Below are 20,916 nucleotides of genomic sequence, written 5' to 3'. Positions count from 1 at the left end.
GCATCATCCTGGGCTGTGGAGGTGAATATAGATGGTATTGGCATGGCTTTGCCGAAGAATCAGTACTTCTCAGCGGTTCCACGAGACCCCTCTAGGCTGCCACGTAGAGCCTGTTAGATCGGTTCTGTTTGTTGTCTTTGAGACAGGGTCTTGCTCTGTCACCCAGGCTGGAGTGCAGTGGCCAAATCTCTGCAACCTCTGCCTCCTGGGTTCAGGTGATTCTCCTGCCTCAGCCTCCTGAGTAGCTGGGACTACAGGCATGCACCACCACCGCCAGCTAATTTTTTTTTTTTTTTTTTTAAGTACAGACAGTTTCACCATGTTGGCCAGACTGGTCTCAAACTCCTGACCTCAGGTGACTCACCCGCTTCAGTCTCTCAAAGTGCTGGGATACAGGCGTGGGCCACCAGGCCTGGCCTAGATCAGTTCTCTTTCTGTCATTGATGTCTACCCTCTCCCCTCCATGGCCACCCTGGATGGGCCCTGTGTTCCACATTCTCACCCACATGAAAGGATTGGGGCTGTGGCTGGGCACAGTGAAGCCCCTCTGCTCCCATCACACACAGCCTCCCTAGTGAGCCCCGACCCCTTTGCTGAGGGTCACACCTGCTGTGCCCAGCACCTAACATCTGAGTGCTCAGAGGTGCCAAGTGCTGTGCGGAGGACTTTGAGGTAATTTCTCCTGAGTCCTGGGCAATCCCAGGAGGGCCAGCTGTTACTACATCCATTCCACATGCCAGGACGTGGGCTCCCCGTAAGTGCAGGGCCCCACCCAAGGTCATACATGTTAGTGGGGATAGAGCTTCGATATCTACTGTGATGTCCACCTTCAAGGCTTTGAAGTAGAGCTCTTTAGCGCTTCAGTGGCAGACCCGCTCTGGGCGCTCTCCTGCCCCGCCACTGGGGTGGGAGAGGATGAGGGAAGGGCGGAAAGGATGTGGTGTGTTGGCAGAACCTGGGACACCCAGCCCACTCCTGGCTGGGAGTCCCACAGGAAGTGGGAGGTATCGGAGCTGCAGCAGCACCTGGGGCTCACGTGGGACTGATGGGTGTGCTGGGCCTGGGGACAGGAGCTGGGAGCGCTTGGGTTCTGGGCCTGGTGCGTCAGGGCTGGGCCTTGGCGAGGCCAGAGGAGCTGCTCCTTCATGTTCAGCCGCTGCTCCCTAGCAACCCAGAGAGCAGCAACCCAGCGCAGCTTTGCATAAGCAATGAAGTCTCTCCAGCTGTGGGCAGGAGGGGCTCCCTGGGGAGGGTGGAGACCTGGGGGCTGCCGCCGCCACTATAACTGGGCCTGCCCTTCTCTTCCTCCTGGGCTCAAATGGGCCATTGGTGGAGGATGAGGAAGGAGACGGGGGAGGGGCATGCCAAAGCCTGTGACCTGAGATGCTTCCTGCTCACCTGTGGTGATTCCATGTTCTCCCCACAGTCATGGGCCCAGGACAGTCCCAGGAGCTGCTGAGTACCCCTTCCTAGGGCCCGAGCCCCGCTTTCAGAAGTCCTGGTATCTGATGTGTCCTCATTCTGTCTCCATCCCCAGTTCTGGCATAAAGCATGCTTCCACTGCGAGACCTGCAAGATGACACTGAACATGAAGAACTACAAAGGCTACGAGAAGAAGCCCTACTGCAACGCGTGAGTCCTGTGGGCGGGGCTGGCGGGCGCCCGGGCCCCTCCCACCCTTCTGAGAAACACAAGGTGACACTGGAGGACACTTCCACCCCATTTGTCCTCACAACAGCTGGATGAAGCAAGCACTTTTTATCCCCATTTAAAGTGCATTGAAAGTACAGATGAGGAAACTGGGGCTTAGGGAAGGGAAGAGACTCTCAAGATGGCATAGCTAGTGAGAGGCTAGCTCTGACCCAGTCTCTGGGCAGCAAGCAAGCATGTTTCTTTCCCCTACACCCTGCTACAAAAGAGGGGGCTTTTAGCATGGTCTTTCGAGAATAAGTGACCTGCCTGTTGTGTTTGGGGTTGGGGGCTTTGTTCTCCTGTTCGCCTTCCCTTCCCTTATTTCTCTCTCCAAAATTGACAGTTTCCTTCTCTCACCTGGGTACTTCCTAGGCTTTGGGGGCTCCTTCCATTGGTTCCTTGAAGAAAAATCTCTGGAACCCTTGTGCCAGCCCTTCTGGTGTTCATTTTTTGAGAAGGGGGATGGGGTGCGTGAAGGGTGTTGCCTGGCCCAGTTAGATCTCTTCCCTGCCTGGTGAGGGAGGGTGTGGAGACTTTTTTGTTGTTGTTGAGACGGAATTTCACTCTTTTTTTTTTTTTGAGACAGAGTTTCGCTCTCGTTACCCAGGCTGGAGTGCAATGGCGCGATCTCGGCTCACCGCACCTCTGCCTCCTGGGTTCAGGCAATTCTCCTGCCTCAGCCTCCTGAGTAGCTGGGATTACAGGCACACGCCACCATGCCCAGCTAATTTTTTGTATTTTTAGTAGAGACGGGGTTTCACCATGTTGACCAGGATGGTCTCAATCTCTTGACCTCGTGATCCACCCGCTTCGGCCTCCCAAAGTGCTGGGATTACAGGCTTGAGCCACCGCACCCGGCCGGAATTTCACTCTTATTGCCCAGTCTGGAGTCTAATGGCATGATCTCTGCTCACTGCAACTTCCACCTCCTGGGTTCAATCAATTGTCCTGCCTCAGCCTCCTGAGTTGCTGGGATTACAGGCATGCGCTACCACACCTGGCTAATTTTGTATTTTTTTTTTTTGAGATGGAGTCTTGCTCTTTCGCCTCGGCTCACTGCAACCTCCACCTCCCAGGTTCCAGCAATTCTCCTGCCTCAGCCTCCCTAGCAGCTGGGACTACAGGCACTCACCACCATGCCCAGCTAATTTTTGTATTTTTAGTAGAGATGAGGTTTCACCATATTGGCCAGATTGGTCTTGAACTCCTGACCTCATGATCCACCTGCCTTGGCCTTCCAAAGTGCTGAGCCACTGCGCCTGGCCTAATTTTGTATTTTTAGTAGAGACAGGGTTTCTCTATGTTGGTCAGGTTGGTCTTGAACTCCCAACCTCATGTGATCCGCCATCTTGGCCTCCTAAAGTGCTGGGATTATGGGCATGAGCCACTGCGCCTGGCCTGTATTTTTTTGAGTATAGACATCTTGGGCTCTGTTTCTTCTGCACTGGGACCTGCAGCAGCCGACGGTGGGGAGGAGTATAGAGGTAGAGTCCCCTATCCCAGACCCTGAAGGAACACCTCCCCTCCTGTCTTGTCCTGTCCCATCCCATCCCGTCCTGTCCCATCCCATCCCATGGAGTCCCAGACAGTACAGCATCTTTGCATCATCAAGTTGACCTTGTGAGTAGCAAGAACAATCTCAGTATTAGGGCCTCACAGCTGCTGCCCGCAGTGAGGTGGCCACTTCGGAAGGTCAAGTCACTTACAAGTAATGGTAATTTCTTTTTATTTTATTTGCTTTTTTTTTTTTTTTTTTTTTGAGATGGAGTCTGGCTCTTTCACCTCGGCTGGAGTACAGTGGTGGGATCTTGGCTCACTGCAACCTCCAACTCCCTAGTTCAAGGAATTCTCCTGCCTCAGCTTCCTGAGTAACTGGGACTACAGGTGTGCCACCATGCCCAGCTAATTTTTATATTTTGGTAGAGACGGGGTTTCACCATGTTGTCCAGATGGTCTCGATCTCCTGACTTTGTGATCTGCGTGCCGTGGCCTCCCAAAGTGATTATAGGTGTGAGCCACCGTGCCCAGCCATTTTTTTTTTTTTTTTTTTTTGAGACAGAGCATTACTCCATCACCCAGGCTGGAGTGCAATAGCGCGATCTTGGGTCACTGCAACCTCCGCCTTCTGGGTTCAAGCAATTCTTGTGCCTAAGCCTCCTGAGTAGCTGGGGTAGCTGGGATTACAGATTCATGCTACCCTGCCTGCCTAATTTTTGTATTTTTAGTAGAGATGCGGTTTCACCATTTTGGGTCAGGCTGGTCTCAAACTCCTGACCTCAGGTGATCCACCCACCTCAGCCTCCCAAAGGGCTGGGATTACAGGCATAAGCCACCTTGCCCGGACTTATTTCCATTTAATTTTTTTAATTTTAATTTTTTTTTTACTTTATTTTTAAACTTTACTTCAACCAACTCAAGTAATGGTAATTTCGGTGTTCACATTAATTTAGGATCTGACTTGAGTTCAGTTTTTTTTTTCCTCAGTCAGCAGGCTCTTTGCAGCTGAAGTTCATCCAGGAAAAAATTGGCACTTGTCTAAAAAGGGTTGGGGGCTGGGTGTGGTGGCTCAGGCCCATAATCCCAGCACTTTGGGAGACCAAGGTGGGCAGATCACGAGGTCAGGAGATCATCCTGACTAACAAGGTGAAACCCCGTCTCTTCTAAAAATACAAAATTAGCTGGGCATGGTGCCGGGTGCCTGTAATCCCAGCTACTCAGGAGGCTGAGGCAGGAGAATCACTTGAACCTGGGAGGCAGAGGTTGGAGTGAGCCAAGATGGAGCCACTGTATTCCAGCCTGGGCAACAGAGCTAGACTCCATCTCAAAAAAAAAGGTTGCGGGCTTAAACCTTCAGCCTTACCCCACACCTTCCCTGCTCCCTTATTCACTCATGTTCCCTGGCTAAGACCACTCTTTCATCTTTTTAGGGGCAGGCTCATTCAGCAGTCATTTATTGCCTGCCTGCTGCTATAATATATACCAACCTGTGCCAGGTGCTGGGAAAAAAAGATTCCTGATAAAAATCTCAAGCTCAAGAAGCAACAGGAAGTTGTCCCTTCTGGAAGAAGGAGGGCACTGGGCAGGTTATCTGGGGTAGAGGAAGGGTTGCAGCCCTGTCCCGGCCCCTCCTTCAGCTGCGCCTTCTCTTCTATTAACTTCTGTTCCTCTTCCCCCTACCGGCCCCTCCCACCCCCACAAGGGAAATGGGACATTCTTTGAATTCTTAAGGGCTCACACAAGCCCTGGTTCTCTGCCACTTCCTCCCTCCATTGAGGAGTGGGGTGGGGTTCAGAGAAGCCAGGGCAGTTAACCCCTCGGTTGCTGGACCACTTCAGGCCTGATTCTGAGCCTCTGCACCCCCAGACAGAAGTCTGGCCGAGCCTTGGAACCCAGTGACTCCAGTAGCCTAGAATTCAGTGAGCGTTGGGAGTTGGAGAAAAATCAGAGGCTTGTCCTTGTTTTCTCTGCGTTTCATCAGCCTCATCCAAAGTTCCAGCTTACTTTTTTAATTCTCTTCTTGGGAGTCTGCTGCAAGGCGGGGTGGAGGGCTCCTGCAGGGGCTAGGGGTGTGAGGAGAGGCAGAAGATGAAGCCTTCTTCTCTGGATGCTGCCTCCAACTTGCAGAGGCAGAGGTTCCTCGTCTCCCTCCTGGCCTCCAGCCAAAAGAAACAGGTTGGTCCCTCCTTGTTTCCTCCAGCCTTTATAGCCCTAGGCTCTGTCTCGTTGACCTTTGGCCCAGCTAGGATGTTTCCTGGGGAGGAGCCTGTCGAGACAGAAGACCTGGGAGTTTGTGACCCAGCTGTGTTTCATTTTAGCTGCAGTAGTACCTCGCCCGCAGCAGCATTCTCTCTGCTGGGCCAACAAGTTAGGCATGGGGATTCCGGGATGACCCAGCTGTGGGCCCCGCTTGCAAGGAGTGTCCTGTGGACCCGTCTCAGTCTTGGTTTCCCCATGGTTAAAAATTCCTCTCCAGGAGGCCCGGTGCAGTGGCTCACGCCTATAATTTCAGCACTTTGGGAGGCCATGGCATGTGGATCACTTAAGGTCAGGAGTTGGAGACCAGCCTGGCCAACATGGTGAAACTCTGTCTCCACTAAAAATACAAAAATTAGCCAGACGTGGTGGCGGGCACCTGTAATCTCAGCTACTCAGGAGGCTGAGGCAGGAGAATTGCTTGAACCTGGGAGGCCAGGGCTACAATGAGCTGAGATTGCCACTGCACTCTAGCCTGGGCGTCAAAGCTGAGACTCCATCTCAAGAACAAAAACAAGACAAAACAAAAACATTCCTGGTGCACGAGAGGACCTGGGGGTTTGTGACCAGCTGTGTTTCCCGTTAGCTGTAGTAGCGACTTGAGAAGAAAGCTGTCTTTCCCTGTGGTTTCTCAAGATTCAGCCCAGGGACGCGGGACCCCAGATGAAAGTATTTTTTGAGCACTTGCTGTGTGCCAGGCACTGGGCCAAATGTTTGCTGTCATTCCCTTCTGCTTTCTTACCTTTTTTTTGTTTTTAGTTGTTTTTATTTGTTTTAAAACTTCAGCCTGCTCAGTCACCCAGGCTGGAGTGCAGTGGTGTGATCATGGCTCACTGCAGCCTCAACCTCCTGGGCTTAAGTAATCCTCCTGCCTCAGCCTCCCTGGTAGCTGCGACCACAGGCATGCACCACTATGCTAATTTTTAATTTTTTTGTAGAGAGGAGGTCTTGTCATGTTGCCCAGGCTGGTTTCAAACTCTTGGTCTCGGGTGATTCAGCTGCCTGAGCCCCACCTCCTCCTGTTTTCTTCCTGCCTCTGGTCCTATCCTTGAGTGACATTCAGGTTCCCCAGTCCTGGAGCTTCCAGGGTGTAGCTTTCTCCCTTTTCTGTTTGGGCCTTGCTTTGTGGCCCACAGGCCTGGCTTCCTTCTCTGCAGCATCTCCAGTGCCATGCTGGGCCAAGCCCAGTGCAGGACCCAAAGGGGCACATGGTCTCTTCTGCCAGGGAGTCGGACCCACCCAGTGAGTGTGTGAGTTTGGTGTGCAGGGAGGCCTCTATGTTCTGCCTGTCTCTGGCTAGTCTCTGAGCCCTGAGGGGAGCTAGGATCTTGCAGGGGGCTGGTCAAGAGAGAAGAAAGCTATCTTTCCCTGTGGTTTCTCCAGATTCAGACTTAAGTTCTAGAAAGTGACTGTCAAGTATGCAGTAAAAAGGCCTCTTCTGTTTCTGTCCTTGCATCAGACTTGTTTGGGGAAGAAGCAGGGTAGAGAACACGGGGTAGAGCTCACAGCCAGCCTGCCTGGCGTGGCGGACCCCCACGTGCGTGCAGTTACACACATGCCTGGTGTGTAGGCAGACACGCACGCCGGTGCTGGGGCGGGGAGGAGGACTTGGGAGCTGGACTGAATGGGCTGTGTTTGTGATCCCACATTCAGGCCTGCTGCCATGCAGCCAGTGCTGTGGCAAGGTAGAGGCTGCACTCCGGCTTTTGCACGGTAGCCAGCAGTGGAGGGAGAACCGCTAATCCAATTCTTTTTTTTTTTTTTTGAGACAGAGTCTCTGTCACCCAGGCTGGAGTGCAGTGGCGCGATCTCGGCTCACTGCAACCTCTACTTCCTGGGTTCAAGCAGTTCTCCTGCCTCATCCTCCTGAGTAGCTCGGATTACAGGCACCCGCCACCATGCCCTAATTTTTGTATTTTTAGTAGAGACGGGGTTTCGCCATGATGGCCGGGCTGCTCTGGAACTCTTGACCTCAGGTGATCCACCTGCCTCAGCCTCCCATAGTGTTGGGATTATAGGTTTGAGCCACCGTGCCACAATGGAATTCTTTCTTGAAGCTTCTGGGTGGGTGTGGTGAGCCTGCTCTTGATTAGAGAGTTATTTATACCCTCCATTATTTGTTTTGTGAACTGGGTTTTCCTACAGTGGGCAGATGAGTCCACACGCCCTGGCTTAGCATAAACCTGCATCTTCTCTCCCTGCAGATAGTCCAGGAACCCGGAGGTCAGGGCTGGGGGGTAGGGACCAGAGAAACTGCCTGTTCCCTCCTCTTTGGGGCCCTACTGACAGGAGGCGGGGTTGCCAGCCAGGGGTGTCAAGTGGAAGGTGGCAGGGGCTGGAGAAGGAAAGGAGGGGACTTGGCTGCACCTTTCCCCTCTTCTCTGACTGCGAATATCGAGGGTCCATTCTCCAGTTTCCTTGAGCTGTGGGTGAGGGCTGAGGAGGGTGAAGATGTCCCTGATTTTGGGGAACCAGGGACTGACTATGTTTCTGCTCCTTCCCCTAGGCCTCAGGTGGGAGCAGGGTGGGTCTGTGCCAAGCAAGTTTGAGTGCTTATGTGTCTCTGGATTCTAGCAAACTGTCTTTAATCCCAGCTCTTTTTTTTTTTTTTTGAGATGGAGTCTCGTTCTTGTTGCTCAGGCTGGAGTGCAGTGGCATGATCTCAGCTCACTGCAACCTCCACCTCCAGGGTTCAAGCAATTCTCCTGCTTCAATCTCCCGAGTAGCTGGGATTACAGGCGTGCACCACCACGCCTGGCTAATTTTGTAGTTTTAGTAGAGATGGGGTTTTACCATGTTGGCCAGGCTGGTCTCCAACTCCTCACCTCAGGTGATCTGCCTGCCTCAGTCTCCCAAAGTGCTGGGATTATAGGCATGAGCCACCACGCCAGGCCAATCCCAACTGCTTCTAAGAGATGGGGCAGGGCTGGGTGTGGTGGTTTATGCCTGAAATCCCAGCACTTTGGGAGACTGAGGAGGGTGGATTGCTTGAGGCTAGGAATTCAAGACCAGCCTGGTCTCTACAAAAAAATAAAATAGATTAGCCAAGCGTGGTGGTGCATGCCTGTGGTCTCAGCTACTTGGGAGGCTGAGTCGGGAGGATCGCTTGAGCCTGGGAGGTTGAGGCTGTAATGAGCCCTGATTATGCCATTGCACTCCAGCCTGGGCAACAGAGGGAGACTCTGTCTCTAAAAAATGTAAAAATGAAAATAAAATTAGGTGGGGTAGGGCAGGAGCAGGCAAAGCCCGAACTGGGGTTTCAGGCTTTCCCTCCTCCCCAAAATTCTCTGCCTCTAACTGGGAAATTGGGACTAGGAATGACTGTGGGCAGGGGCGGGCAAGTGCAAATGACCAGCCCAAGTGGCCAAATGTGGCCTCCAGGTAGCCCCCCCACTGCAGTCACCCCCAAATCCCCATCCTCAAGGCCTCCTGGAGCCTCAGGGATCACTTGCTTCCTAACACCCACGTTTTACAGATGAGGAAACAGGCCCGCGTTTCCATGCCTTACTTAACTTGGCAGAATCGTTTCTCTTCTTTCTATATTACTGACAGGGGCAGGGGCAGGCTTTTTTTTTTTTCCATTTTGCATGCAATCTGATGGCTGGTAAGTTCTTCCTCAAGTCTAGCCTTGATCTTTTTGACAGCTTTTTTTTTTTCCCCTCTGGCTGAACAATGCCTCCTTGTTGCTTCCTATCCCACTTCAGCCCCTTTGGCTGGAGGGGCCGGACGGGTGAGAAGCTGGGTTAGCAGGGAGCCCTCCCTTCCCGCCTGTGGGCAGCCTTCCCAGCAGGGGCTTTTGGAATCAGCAGCCTTTTCTAGAGGCAGGATGTGGGGGCTTTTTTTTTTTTTTCTTTTGGTAAAACCAGAAGCTCCTTGTTACTTTTGTTAATGTATTTTTGCTCCTCCTTGAACACAAAGCCGTGGTTTTTGAAGGGGTCCGAGCCTGGGAGGGGTGAGGCTCTGTGCAGAAAGGATGCTGGGCTTTCAGGTTCGCTTTTCTGTTCTTCTGACCCTGGAGTGTGGCTGATAGCAGGACTGGGGAGTGAGGCTGGTGGCTGACAAGCTGTCCCTGTCACCTGTGAGCCTGGAAACCTTGCCCCTGTAGTCCCACTGAGCAGGAAGGAGACCCGGAAGTCCTGGATACCCCACTCCTGGGACACAGGGCCTCTTCTTTTTTTTTTTCTTTTTTCTTTTTGAGACAGGGTTTCACTCTTGTTGGCCAGGCTGGAGTGCAATGGCACGATCTTTGCTCACTGCAACTTCTGCCTCCCGGGTTCAAGTGATTCTTCTGCCTCAGCCTCCCAAGTAGCTGGGATTACCAGAAGCCACCACCATGCCTGGCTAATTTTTTTTTTTTTTGTATTTTTAGTAGAGACGGGATTTCACCATGTTGATCAGTCTGGTCTTGAACTCCTGACCTGGGATTACAGGCATGAGCCACCTCGCCTGGCTTTTTTTTTTTTTTTTTTTTTTTTTTTTGAGATGAGGTCTCTCTCTCTCTCATCCAGGCTGCAGAGGTGTGATCTTGGCTCACTACAACCTCCACCTCCCAGGTTCAAGTGATTGTCCTGCCTCAGCCTCCTGAGTAGCTGGGATCATAGTTGTGTGCCACCACACCTGGCTGATTTTTGTATTTTTAGTATAGAGGGGTTTACCATGTTGGCCAGGCTGGTTTCGAACTCCTGATCTCAGGTAATCTGCTCACCTTGGCCTCCCAAAGTGCTGGGATTACGTGCCCAGCCTGTATCATAGTTTTGAAAAGTTCAGAGGGATAGGCAGCTTCTAAGTAGGTGTGGCTGAGAGGCCCAGAGCGTTTCTCATAATGGCCGAGCTTGGAAACAGCTGGGTTTGAAGGACGACGTGCTTTGTTTTGGACCCAACCTGCCAAGCACATCTTTCCCCAAAGCCGAGTGCTGGGTGTGGCTGGAGTCCATCTGGCAGAGTGACATCGGACTCCCCTTTGCTGTCTGGGCAACTGTGATGTAGAGGAGAGTGCCTGGGACAAGGTCTCTGCCCTTGACACTGGACCTCAGTTTCTCCATCTGTAAAATGGCTTGATGAGAATGCTTGCCTTTTCCAGGCCAAAGCTGTGTGGCGGGTTTCAAGAGAGAATGTGCACAGGATGCAGTGTACCAAGATGTTGCTTTGTCTGCCTGTCAATTGCCCTGAAGCCCGAGGCTGCTGCCAAAAGCTGCCTGTTTGCCCTGTCCCACCCTGCTTCTTCCTGTCCTATAGGGCTGTCTCCAGCCTTTCCCAAAACCCCCCAGAGCAGCTGATAGCAGGGAGGAAGGGTGGGTGGGGCACCTGCAGAGAGCCCACCCACTTGGAATGATTAACAAGGGGCCCATACAGACTGGCCTAAGGGACAAAGGACAGCTGTGCTCTGGACTCTGCTCCACACCCAGGCCTGATCCTCATTTCTCACCGTGGCCCAGTCTGTTATGGGGTTGGGTTCTGGCGGGGTCACCAGCTGGGACTAGTGGCCCCTGGTCTGTCTTAGCACCCACACACACATTTCCACCCGTCCCCGCTGGGATCTGAGGGTAACGGATGGGGTGGGGAGGAACGGAAAAGGTAGCATTCCCAAAACTTGTTTCTGGAGGGAGGTCAAATCAGTTGGAGCCTTCTTCGAAGCCCGGCATGCTGGTGGGGGAGGTGCAGCGCTGATGTTCTCCTGTCCTTGCTTCTAGAAACAAACCCATGACACCTGTCCTCTCATCTAGATTATCCACAAAGATCCTGGAGACACGGTCTCCTGACTTTGCCCTCATGGGCTTCTCCTTAGTTGAGGGCCCCCTTGCTGTCTGTGTCTCTTCCCCCACCCCCATAGACCTCTCCTCCCTCCCTCTCGCTCTCTCGCTCTGCTCTCGCTCTCTTGCTCTCTCGCTCTGCTCTCGCTCTCTTGCTTTGCTCTCGCTCTCTGGCTCTCTCACTCTCTCGCTCTCGCTGCTCTCCTGCCTGGAGCTGAAGATGAGGTTGCCATGGAAACCTGAAGCGTAGTGAGCAGGGGGAGGGAAAGGCAGAGTCCTCTCGCCAGGACTGGGGGCTGGGGACTTTGGGCTGTGGGGAGGGGACAGGGTTGACCCAGCAGGAGGAATATAACCTGAGCTGTCTGCCTGCCTTCCTCTGCCTGGGGTTGGGCTTAGGGGGCTGGGGTAGGAGCTTGGAGGGTCTGAAGTGCCTCTTTAGTTAATCTGATGCAGGATTAAAATCCTCCCTCACCCCTGCCAAATTAAGCTGAGCTCACATCTGGGCTGGCTCACCCCCACTTCCCTTCTGATGGGATTAGCGCTCCAGCTGTGGGGGGGCTGAGAGTGGGGGTAGGGGTGCTTCCGAAGAGAGGATGAACTACCTGCCAACCTCACCCAAGGTGCCTGCTTCATGTTGGAGGGGCTCCCGAGACCTTCCGGTGGGTGTAGGGTGAACAGAGGGACACAGTGTGGGGTGCGGGGGTGTGTGTGCCAAGTGTAGGCCTGCTGACCTCAGTTCCTTGGAAGCGCCCATCCGTGCAGAGGGCACATCTGTATATTCATCGTGTGTGAGGCACGGTGCAGTGTGTGCAGGAGCTTTGGGCTGTGGAGCGGGTGGGGCATGTCTGGTGCACCTGTCTGGTGGTCCTTGGGCCATAGGGGCTAGCCTCTGTTTTATTTAGTTATTTATTTAAAACGAGCTCTTGTGCTGTAGCTCAGACTGGTCTTGAACTCCTGGCCTCAAGAGATCTGCCCTTCTGGGCCTCCCAAAGTGCTGGGATTACAGGTGTGAGCCACTGTGCCCAGCCTGGCCTGTTTTAACCCTGTGCATTCTGGCAAATGAGAAACCCCAGGGTTTGCAGACTGGCCCCCGAGGACGAATTTGTCCTGCTTGCCTCTACCCCTCCCACCAAATGCTAACCAGCTTCATCTTTTCAGAATTGAGTCTTTGAGTGCTGGGCCAAAGCTACCTAGAGGTCTCCTCTCCCCGAACCTGCCCCTGCCACATGTGCCTCTGCTTCCAGACGCCCTCCTCACCACAACCCCCCCACCCCCGCCCATACAGCCTGCAGAATGGCTCTGATTTGGGGGAGGGTCCTCTGGCCTGCCGGCCCTGCTAGAGATCTTCCCTTTCTAGTCTCCAGGAACAGACTGGAGGTTGATCCTCCCTTGCGCTAGAATCGTGCAGGAACTTTGAAGGGAGCTCCTCAGCTGTGGGTGGCTCTGTGGGTGGCACGGGGACTGGACCCCAGACTTGGCTGCACGTTCATCACAGGCCATGTCTGTTGCCAACTGTGGGCATCTGTGTTTGCCTTTACTATTTTTTTTTTTTTTTTTAGAGATGGGGTTTCACTATGTTGGCCAGGATGGTCTCGAACTCCTGACCTTGTGATCCTCCCGCCTCGGCCTCCCAAAGTGCTGGGATTATAGGCGTGAGCCACCGCGCCCGGCCTGTGTTTGCCTTGCCTCATCTGCTTCCCTTTCTCTGCTGGGGGAACCTGCGAGTCTGGGCTGACCTGGATGGCCAGGACCCCAGTGAGGGCTGGGGGAGGGGACTGCTGGAATCACCTGGATCTGGGACAGTGAAACTGGCCCAAGGGAAGAAGGATTTGCCAAGGTCACCCAGTAAGTCAGTGGCCGGGCCAGAGCCCTGCACTGGGCCCTTTCAGGTTATGCCTCCCTTGATTGAGTTCTCAAATCCTGAGCCCTGCCCTTCACAAGTGGTGGGTGGCCTTAAGGGAAGTCGCCTGTTTACAGGTAGCTCTGATGCAGGGCGGTGTGGGCGGCTGGAGAACAGGGGCTGCTGGGCAGAGGGGCAGCTGGTGCCTAGCTCATGGGTGTGTCAGCCTTGGGTGGGATGTGCCTAGGAAGAGGTCCCAGGAGGCGATCCATCGCTTACCTGGGTGTGGCCTGTGAGTCAGGAATCTGCAGGGCTCACAGCTGTGGTGGGCTGTGGTCACCCAGGGCTAAAAATGGCTTGGTGGGCTCCGGCTTGGAGAAACCACCCACCAGTCCCTGAAGTAATTGGGGCCCATGCAGCCCCTCAGCCGATTCTCATACCAGCACGTACACACAAACCACCATGACTCACAGCTGCCTGTCTCTCCTGCAGCTGGTTTGCCAGGGGACCTCATGATGAGAGGGGGATGGAGGAGGACTGAATTCTAGTCCTGTACCAGCTTCAACTCCTGGTGTGACTTTTTTTTTTTTTTGAGACAGTGTCTCGATCTGTCACCCAGGCTAGAGTGCAGTGGCGCAATCATGGCCCACTGCAATCTCTGCCTCTCAGGTTCAAGCGATTCTCTTGCCTCAGCTTCCTCAGTAGCTGGGATTACGGTTGCGCGCCACTGGAGATGGAATTACACCATGTTAGCGGGCTGGTCTCGAACTCCTGGCCTCAAGTAATCCACCTGCCTTGGCCTCCCAAAGTGCTGGGATCACAGGTGTGAGTCACCACGCTCAGCCTGACTTTTGTTTATTCAACAATTATTTATTGAGCACTGCCTTCTATTCTAGGAACCTGAGATAAGTCAATGAACAAAAGAGACCCCAAAATCCCTCCCCTCATAGAGAAGTAGTAGGGAGAGGAGACAATACATTGCTGTGATAAATCAGTTAATTATGAAGACGGCTAAGGGAGAAGTGCCTGGTGCCAGCACACCGTTTCCTCCTCTGAAATGAGGGAGTTGGACCACTCTTCTGGAGGTCTCTGCAGGCTCTGAGGGTTGCCCTAGCTTCGGCTACCTCCAAGCTATACCCTCTTGCTGAGGGTCAGGCCTTCCTGGGCCTGGAAATTGGGCGGCTTAGTTCAGCATGGACTGAAGAGATTGTCTGGGCGCAGAGCTGGATCCCTGTGTGCCTTGGCTATGTTTTTTAACCTCTCTGGCCTCAGTTCTTCCATCTGTCAAAGGGGTGCACTGAGTACCAGTCACACAGGGTGGCGGTGAGAATTTGGTGAACTAGGGCACGTAAGCCGTTAGCACAGGGCGAACATTCACTGTTTTGTTTTGTTTTTTAACACAGTCTCACTCTGTCACTCAGGCTGGAGTGCAGTGGGGCGATCTTGGCTCACTGCAATCTCTGCCTCCCAGGTTCAAGCAATTCTCCTGCCTCAGCCTCCCCAGTAGCTGGGACTACAGGCGCACACCACCGTTTCGCTAATTTTTGTATTTTGAGTGGAGACAGGGTTTGGCCATGTTGGCCAGGCTGGTCTTGAATTTCTGATGACCTCATGATCCGCCAGCCTCAGCCTCCCAAAGTGCTAGGGTTACAGGCGTGAGCCACTGTTGTTACTACAGATCGAGCAGCCCCAATCCAAAAATCCAGAATCTGAAGTGCTCTAAGATACAAAACTTTGAGTACTGACACCATGCCGCAGGGAAAATTCCACACCTGGCCTCGTGTGATAGGTCGTAGGTCAAAAAGCAGTCAATAATTTTGTTTCATCCACAAAGTCATTTAAAATATTGTATAATGTGTATGAGGTGTATAGGAAATGGTCCCATCCCCAGGATGTCTCAGTATAGATATTCACATATTCCAAAATCTGAAAAAAATCCAAAATCTGAAACACATCTGGTTCTAAAACACATCTGGTCCCTTAATAAGGGACATTCAACCTGTATTTCACCTGTCACCCGCAGGTGACCTCCTTTTTTGTCCTCAGGCTGGCCTTCCCGCCTACCCTGAAATTAAGTTGGAACTTGTTCACCCTTTGAAACACCACATCGTTCTTGTGTTTTCTCTATCACCACTTCCTCCAGGAAGTCCCCCTGGATATATGTGTCCCTTTCTTTTTCTTTTCTTTTTTTTTTTTGAGATGGAGTCTCGCTTTGCTGCCCAGGCTGGAGTGCAGTGTCATGGTCTCAGCTTACTGCAATCTCTGTCTCCTGGGTTCAAGCAATTCTCCTACCCCAGCTTCTTGAGTAGCTGGGATTACAGGCATGTGCCACCATGCCTGGCTAATTTTTTGTATTTTTAGTAGAGACAGGGTTTCACCATGTTGGCCAGGCTGGTCTTGAACTCCTGACCTCGTGACCTGCCCACCTCGGCCTCTCAAAGTGCTGGGATTACAGGCGTGAGCCACCACACCTGGCCGTCCCCTTCTTTTTCTGTCTCCCTGTACCCTCCTCTGCATGGCTGTTCTCCACTTCTAGTCTTAGCTGAACCCGTGCCCATCTTCCCCCAGTCGGGCCCAGTGGCCTCGAGCTCTGTGTGTGGTAGGCACTAGGGCATGGATTGTCCCCAGACAAGGGTGACCTTCAACCCTCAGAGAGCGTCCTGATGGCCATCCTTTCGCTCAAGACAGTTCTGGCTGGCCCGCCACTGATGCCTGCTGTGTCTTCCCAGGTCAGCCAGTCCCAGCTGAGTCTGAGAAATGCTTGTCTCCCCTCGGCGTTGGCAGTGGACACTGAGGTCCCCCTGCAGGGCCGGGACAGGGGCTGCCCAGGCCTAGGAGGTAGTTCCCAGGAGAGAGAGCTCTGTGAGAAGCCCAGTGGCTCCTGCCCCTTCCCCAGAGTGACCCTGAGTCTTTTTTTGTTTCCTGCAGACACTATCCCAAGCAGTCCTTCACCATGGTGGCCGATACCCCGGAAAACCTTCGCCTCAAGCAACAGAGTGAGCTCCAGAGTCAGGTGAGGGGCTGTGGGGGCAGGGATGCTGGGGAGGGATGTTGTAAGCCGGGCGTTTGGCAAGGGCACCTTCCCCCTGCGGTTACTCTGCAAGGCCGAGGTGCTGAAATCAATCTGGGCATTGCCTTGACTCTCGGCCCCCACCCCTGACTTTATCAAAGGAGCAGGGCAGAGCGTTCCCCAGCTTCCTACCTAGAGGGTGTTGGAGAGGTGTGGGGGGGTCTACTGAGCCTGCTCTGGGGCTCCCTAAAGCCCACCTCCTCTAGGAAGCTGTTCTCCCCTCCCTCTTCCCCATTCACACTCACCCACAAAGGACGGGTTTGGGAGGACCAAGGAATTTGCCCCTCCAGGTCATGCCATTCTGAGGCTATGCAGCTCACCCTCTATAGCCACGTCCCAAACCTCCACCCCCTGGTGGGCAAGGTGTGAAGGGCCCTGCCATGGGGAGGGGGGCTGTCCCGCCTTTGTCTCCTTTGGCTTGACTTTCTAGAGCCCTGCTGAGTGGGAGGCATGTGCCCCTGTAGTGAGGGAGGACGGGTTCCAGTCCTCAGGGACACTGAAGAATAAACAAAGGGTCTGGAGCCCCGAGAACAGAACAACTGACTCGCCCTGGCTGGGGGTGCAAGGGCTTCCCGGACAAACCTGGTGATGGGTGGGGAGGGGGTGGGGCTTCAGCAGATGAAAGAATGACTCGAGAGAATACCTGTAGGGGAATTTACCGTGTGGGCAGGCGCCCCGGAACAGCAGAAGACTGCAGAATTTCCACTGGGCCACAGGGGGGCCTCTCCCAGTTCCTCTGGAGGGGACTCCTGCTACCTGATCTTGACTGACAGCCTGGGTCCGTCCATCGGGGAGAAGTGACCCTGCCCTGTGTCGGGCTTTCCATGCACCCTCTCTGGGAATCCTCCCAGCCAACCTGTGAGGAAGGTGCTGTCTTCCCCATTGTTACAGATAAGGCGACTGAGGCCTAGCAACATTAAGGGACTGGCTGAGGTCCTGCGGGTAGGAGGAGAGGCCGTAACAATATTAACAGCTGATGATCCAGCGCTCAGTGCTCCGGGCGCATGCGCTCCTTTAATCCTCACCCAGTCCCGTGCAGCTGTAGGATCCCTCCCTTTAGAGAAGAGGAAATAGACACTGACAGCTTTGAATGCAGGGTTGTCTCACCCTGAGACTATCCACTCCCTAAGAAACAGTCTTACCTTAATAATAAACATGATAGTTCTTTTTATTTTATTTTATTTTTTATTTTTTATTTTAAAGACGGGGTTTCCCCATGTTGGTCAGGTGGTCAGGTGGTCAGGCTGGTCTTGAACTCCCGACCTCAGGTGATCCGCCCGTCTTGGCCTCCAAAGTGCTTGGATTACAGGCGTGAGCCACCATGCCCGGCCCAACATGATAGTTCTTTATGCTGTAGAGAAGCTTTGTGGTTTATGGCTGGGGACCGTGGCTCATGCCTGTAATCTCTGTGCTCTGGGAGGCCAAGGTGGAAGGATTACTTGAGCCCAGGAGTTTGAGACCAGCCGGGGCAACATAGCGATACCTGGTCCCTGTAAAACAAACAAACAAAAACACTAGCAGGGATGGTGATGTGCACCTGTGGTTGAAGCTACTTGGGAGTTTGAGGCGGGAGGATCACTTGAGCTGACGAGTTGGAGGCTGCAGTGAGCCATGATGGCATCACTACACTCCAGCCTCGGTGACGGGGTGAGACCCTGTCCCTAAAAAAAGGAAAAGAAAGAAATTGCATAGTTGAGCAAATGGTTTTAGTTACTTCCCCTGTTTACCCCTGACTGGGCTCTGGGGGAAGGTAGAAGACCCACTGTCTCTGTTTTACAGATAGGGGAACTGAGCGGGTGAGTGAGGATCCAGGATTTGGGCCCTGGTCTTGCATTCCCAAGCATGGGGCCCATGACCCTGCATAGCCGTGGTAGGCCTGAGGCTCACAGACTGGGCAGCAGCAGCTCACACCTGCCACCCTTCACCTGCGGCAGAAGCTGAAGTTGGTGGGAACACCACGGCCTGCTGTCAGCCAAGGAGGGGGGCCTGGCTTCCTGGCCAGACTTTACAGATTCCTGCCAGGCCCTGACTCCTGCCTCAGATTCCCTGTCCTATGGAAGGGCCATGGGGGCTGGGGTGGAGGGGCTCAGAAGGACCTTGGGGAGGTGGGAGCAGGTGGCAGGTCTTTGGGGAGAGAGAGAGAGAGAGAGAAAGAGAGAGAGAGAGACACACACACACACACACACACACACACACACACACACATCCACCCACCCACCCCCTTCTCAGGGGAGAAATTTAAACCCCTCAGCCTTTGTCAGTCCCACAAAAGCATGGCTGCAGCTCTTTTTGCCCCTGGCACCCGATCCCGGAGGGGTGGGGTTTGAGGCCAGGATGGGCAGCAGGTGGGCAGAGCCTGCTGTTGGCAGGGGCTGCTTCTGCTCCCCACAGGGGAAGCAGGCACCACACTCTGGGTTTGGGGGCTCCTGTCCCTGGCCTGTGCCCCCTGTTTCCCAGAGGCCTGGCCTGCCGGGTTCCCGGACAGGGCTCTGGGGAGATGAGAATGGCGGTCACTTTTCATTAGGGTCTCACTGAGGGCCAGACCATGCCCGTAGGAGGTGTGTGTGTGTGTGTGTGTGTGTGTGTGTGTGTGTGTGTGTGTGCATGCGCGCGTGTATATGCCTGACTTTTAATCCTCACAGCCACCTCGTGAAAGAGTGGCTGTTACTATCTCCATCATACAGATAGGGACACTGATGTTTACAGAGGCTGCCCCGCTTGCCCTGAGCCCACGGACAGAGGCAGACATCAAGCCCTGCAATCTGGCCCTGGAACCGGTTGCTCTGAACGGTGCTGACAGCACAGGCACCCCGCCCCGTGCTCCCACCCTGCAGGATGCACCAGTCACCGGCAAGTAGGGAGGGCTTGTTGGAATGCAGATTTCTAGGCACCACCCAAGGGACTTCTGCTTGGCAGCTCTGCGTAGGGTGTAAGAATCTGCATTTTGACTCCCCTGTGATTCTGATAAGGACTTTTGGTCCCACTTTAAGAAGCTTAGAGATGAGCCCGTGGGCAGGAGGGCACCCACCCTGTTTGTATTCTCTGAGGGGTGCAAGGTTAGGGTAGGGCTTTGCACTGAGGGCCCAGCTCTGTCCCCTTGAGGTGGGGGTCCTTGGGGGTGGGGGCTGAGGGCCAGGATAGGCAGGGAGGAATGTGCACTGCCTTCTTCGCAGTCCTGTCTCCCTTTCCACCACCCCTAGCTGTGCGGCCTGAGACTGGGCCCAGAGCTGTCTTTCCTCTCAGGGCTGTTCTTCCTCAACAGTAAAATGGGGACAGCAAACCCAGTTGCCTCAAGCTGGGGGCTGGGCCTGATGCTTTGAGGCTTGGAAGGGCTGAGCCGGCCAGGCTGGAGCAGTGACAGGTTCTGGTTCCTGTGGCCGCAGTGGGGGCAGGGCTGGCGAGAGCCGCCTGTGGCTGGTGGGAAGGGAAGTGGGAGCCGCTTCTGCTCATCAGCTCCACCCACGGGGGCAGCTGGCTTCCCTCCATGCCCCTTCTGGGCCTGAGCTCCCCGGGCTATTTCAGCTTTGTTTATTTTCCCATCTCTATATTGGTCTCCAAAGTGGCACTTTAGGTGTCTGGGACACCTGGATCCTCCCCTGTGGAGGAGGTCACCACAGAACTGTCCAGAAATGACCCGCTGGTGGTCCTGCCCAGGCCTGGCTGACTCGGGGCTGGCAGCAGGACCTCCAGCCCCCCTTCTCACCTGCTGCTCCCACCCCACCCCCAGGCTGAGCAGAGGCAGCAGCTTTGGGGTGGGATTAAGCTGGAGGTGTCTGTGTGGCCCTGAGCCCAGGCGGAAGTGCCAAGTGCCAGGAGACTGTTCCTGCTTTTTACGTTCATCAGCTCGCCTTCGTGGGGTCTTGGGAAATGACAGGGGGTTTCTCATCCTCCTTGGAGCTTGTGAGCAGCGAGGGAGGAGGGGCATCACTCTTACCCAAACTAGCTGGCCTGAGATTGAATGCCACATCTGCTGCCACCAGCTGTGTGACCTTGGGCAAGTTACTTAACCTCTCTGCACAGTGCCTTTGTCTGAAAAATGGGGATTACTTCCTTCCAGAGGGTGGTGTGAGATAGGAGTATATGCTAAGCGTTTAAAGATTCCTGGTGTGGAGTCAGCACTCAGTGTTTGCTGTGACTGTTCTCCTGGAAAGCAGAGGGAATGGAACTTGGGTACGATGAAGTGGGGAAGCACACACAGCAACCTTTTGACCACGACTTCCAGCCCCGGCTCTTTTCATCGCTCTCGTCTCCATCTGCGTGAGTCTAATTTTTTATTTTTATTTTTTTTTGAGACAGGGTCTCTCTCTGTCGTCCAGGCTGGAGTGCAGGGGCGCGATCTTGGCTCATTGCAGCCTTGACTTCCCAGACTCAGCCTCCTGAACAGCTGGGACTACAGGCGTGCACCACCACGCTTGGCTAATTTTTGTATTTTTAGTAGAGATAGGGTTTCACCATGTTGCCCAGGCTGGTTTCAAACTCCTGGCCTCAAGTGATCTGCCTATCTTGGCCTCCTTAAGTGCTGGGATTATAGGCGTGAGCCACCGCGCCTGGCCTAAATTTAAAAGCTAGTTTCTTTTTTGTTAGAAGGGAATGGGTTACAGAGTATGTTGCCGCAGCACATAGTAGGCACTGGAAATTGTTGGTATTGTATTTTACTCAACACATTTTGTATTTTTTAAAAAAAAATTATTAATTTTAAAAAATTATTTATTTATTTGAGACAGAGTCTTGCTCTGTCGCCAGGCTGGAGTGCAGTGGTGTGATCTCAGCGCACTGCGACCTCTGCCTCCCGGGTTCAAGTGATTCTCCTG

At 53.7% G+C, this 20,916-nt stretch overlaps 1 protein-coding gene across 1 annotated transcript in view; it reads left to right on the top strand.

Moving 5' to 3' along the window:
- The window catches only part of LASP1 (LIM and SH3 protein 1), a 56,047-nt gene that overhangs the window by 6,795 nt on the left and 28,336 nt on the right, over nt 1-20,916 (top strand). Inside the window, exons 2-3 of the mRNA XM_021670553.2 lie at nt 1,538-1,632; nt 15,964-16,048. Coding sequence (XP_021526228.1) covers nt 1,538-1,632; nt 15,964-16,048 — 180 coding nt within the window. The remainder of the gene's footprint in view (nt 1-1,537; nt 1,633-15,963; nt 16,049-20,916) is intronic.

This window comes from Aotus nancymaae, unplaced genomic scaffold (assembly GCF_030222135.1).
Source record: "Aotus nancymaae isolate 86718 unplaced genomic scaffold, 86718_ANA_hifiasm-v0.15.2.pri h1tg000072l, whole genome shotgun sequence".
Taxonomy (NCBI): Eukaryota; Metazoa; Chordata; class Mammalia; order Primates; family Aotidae; genus Aotus; species Aotus nancymaae.
This window is presented reverse-complemented; position numbering and strand designations above follow the sequence as displayed.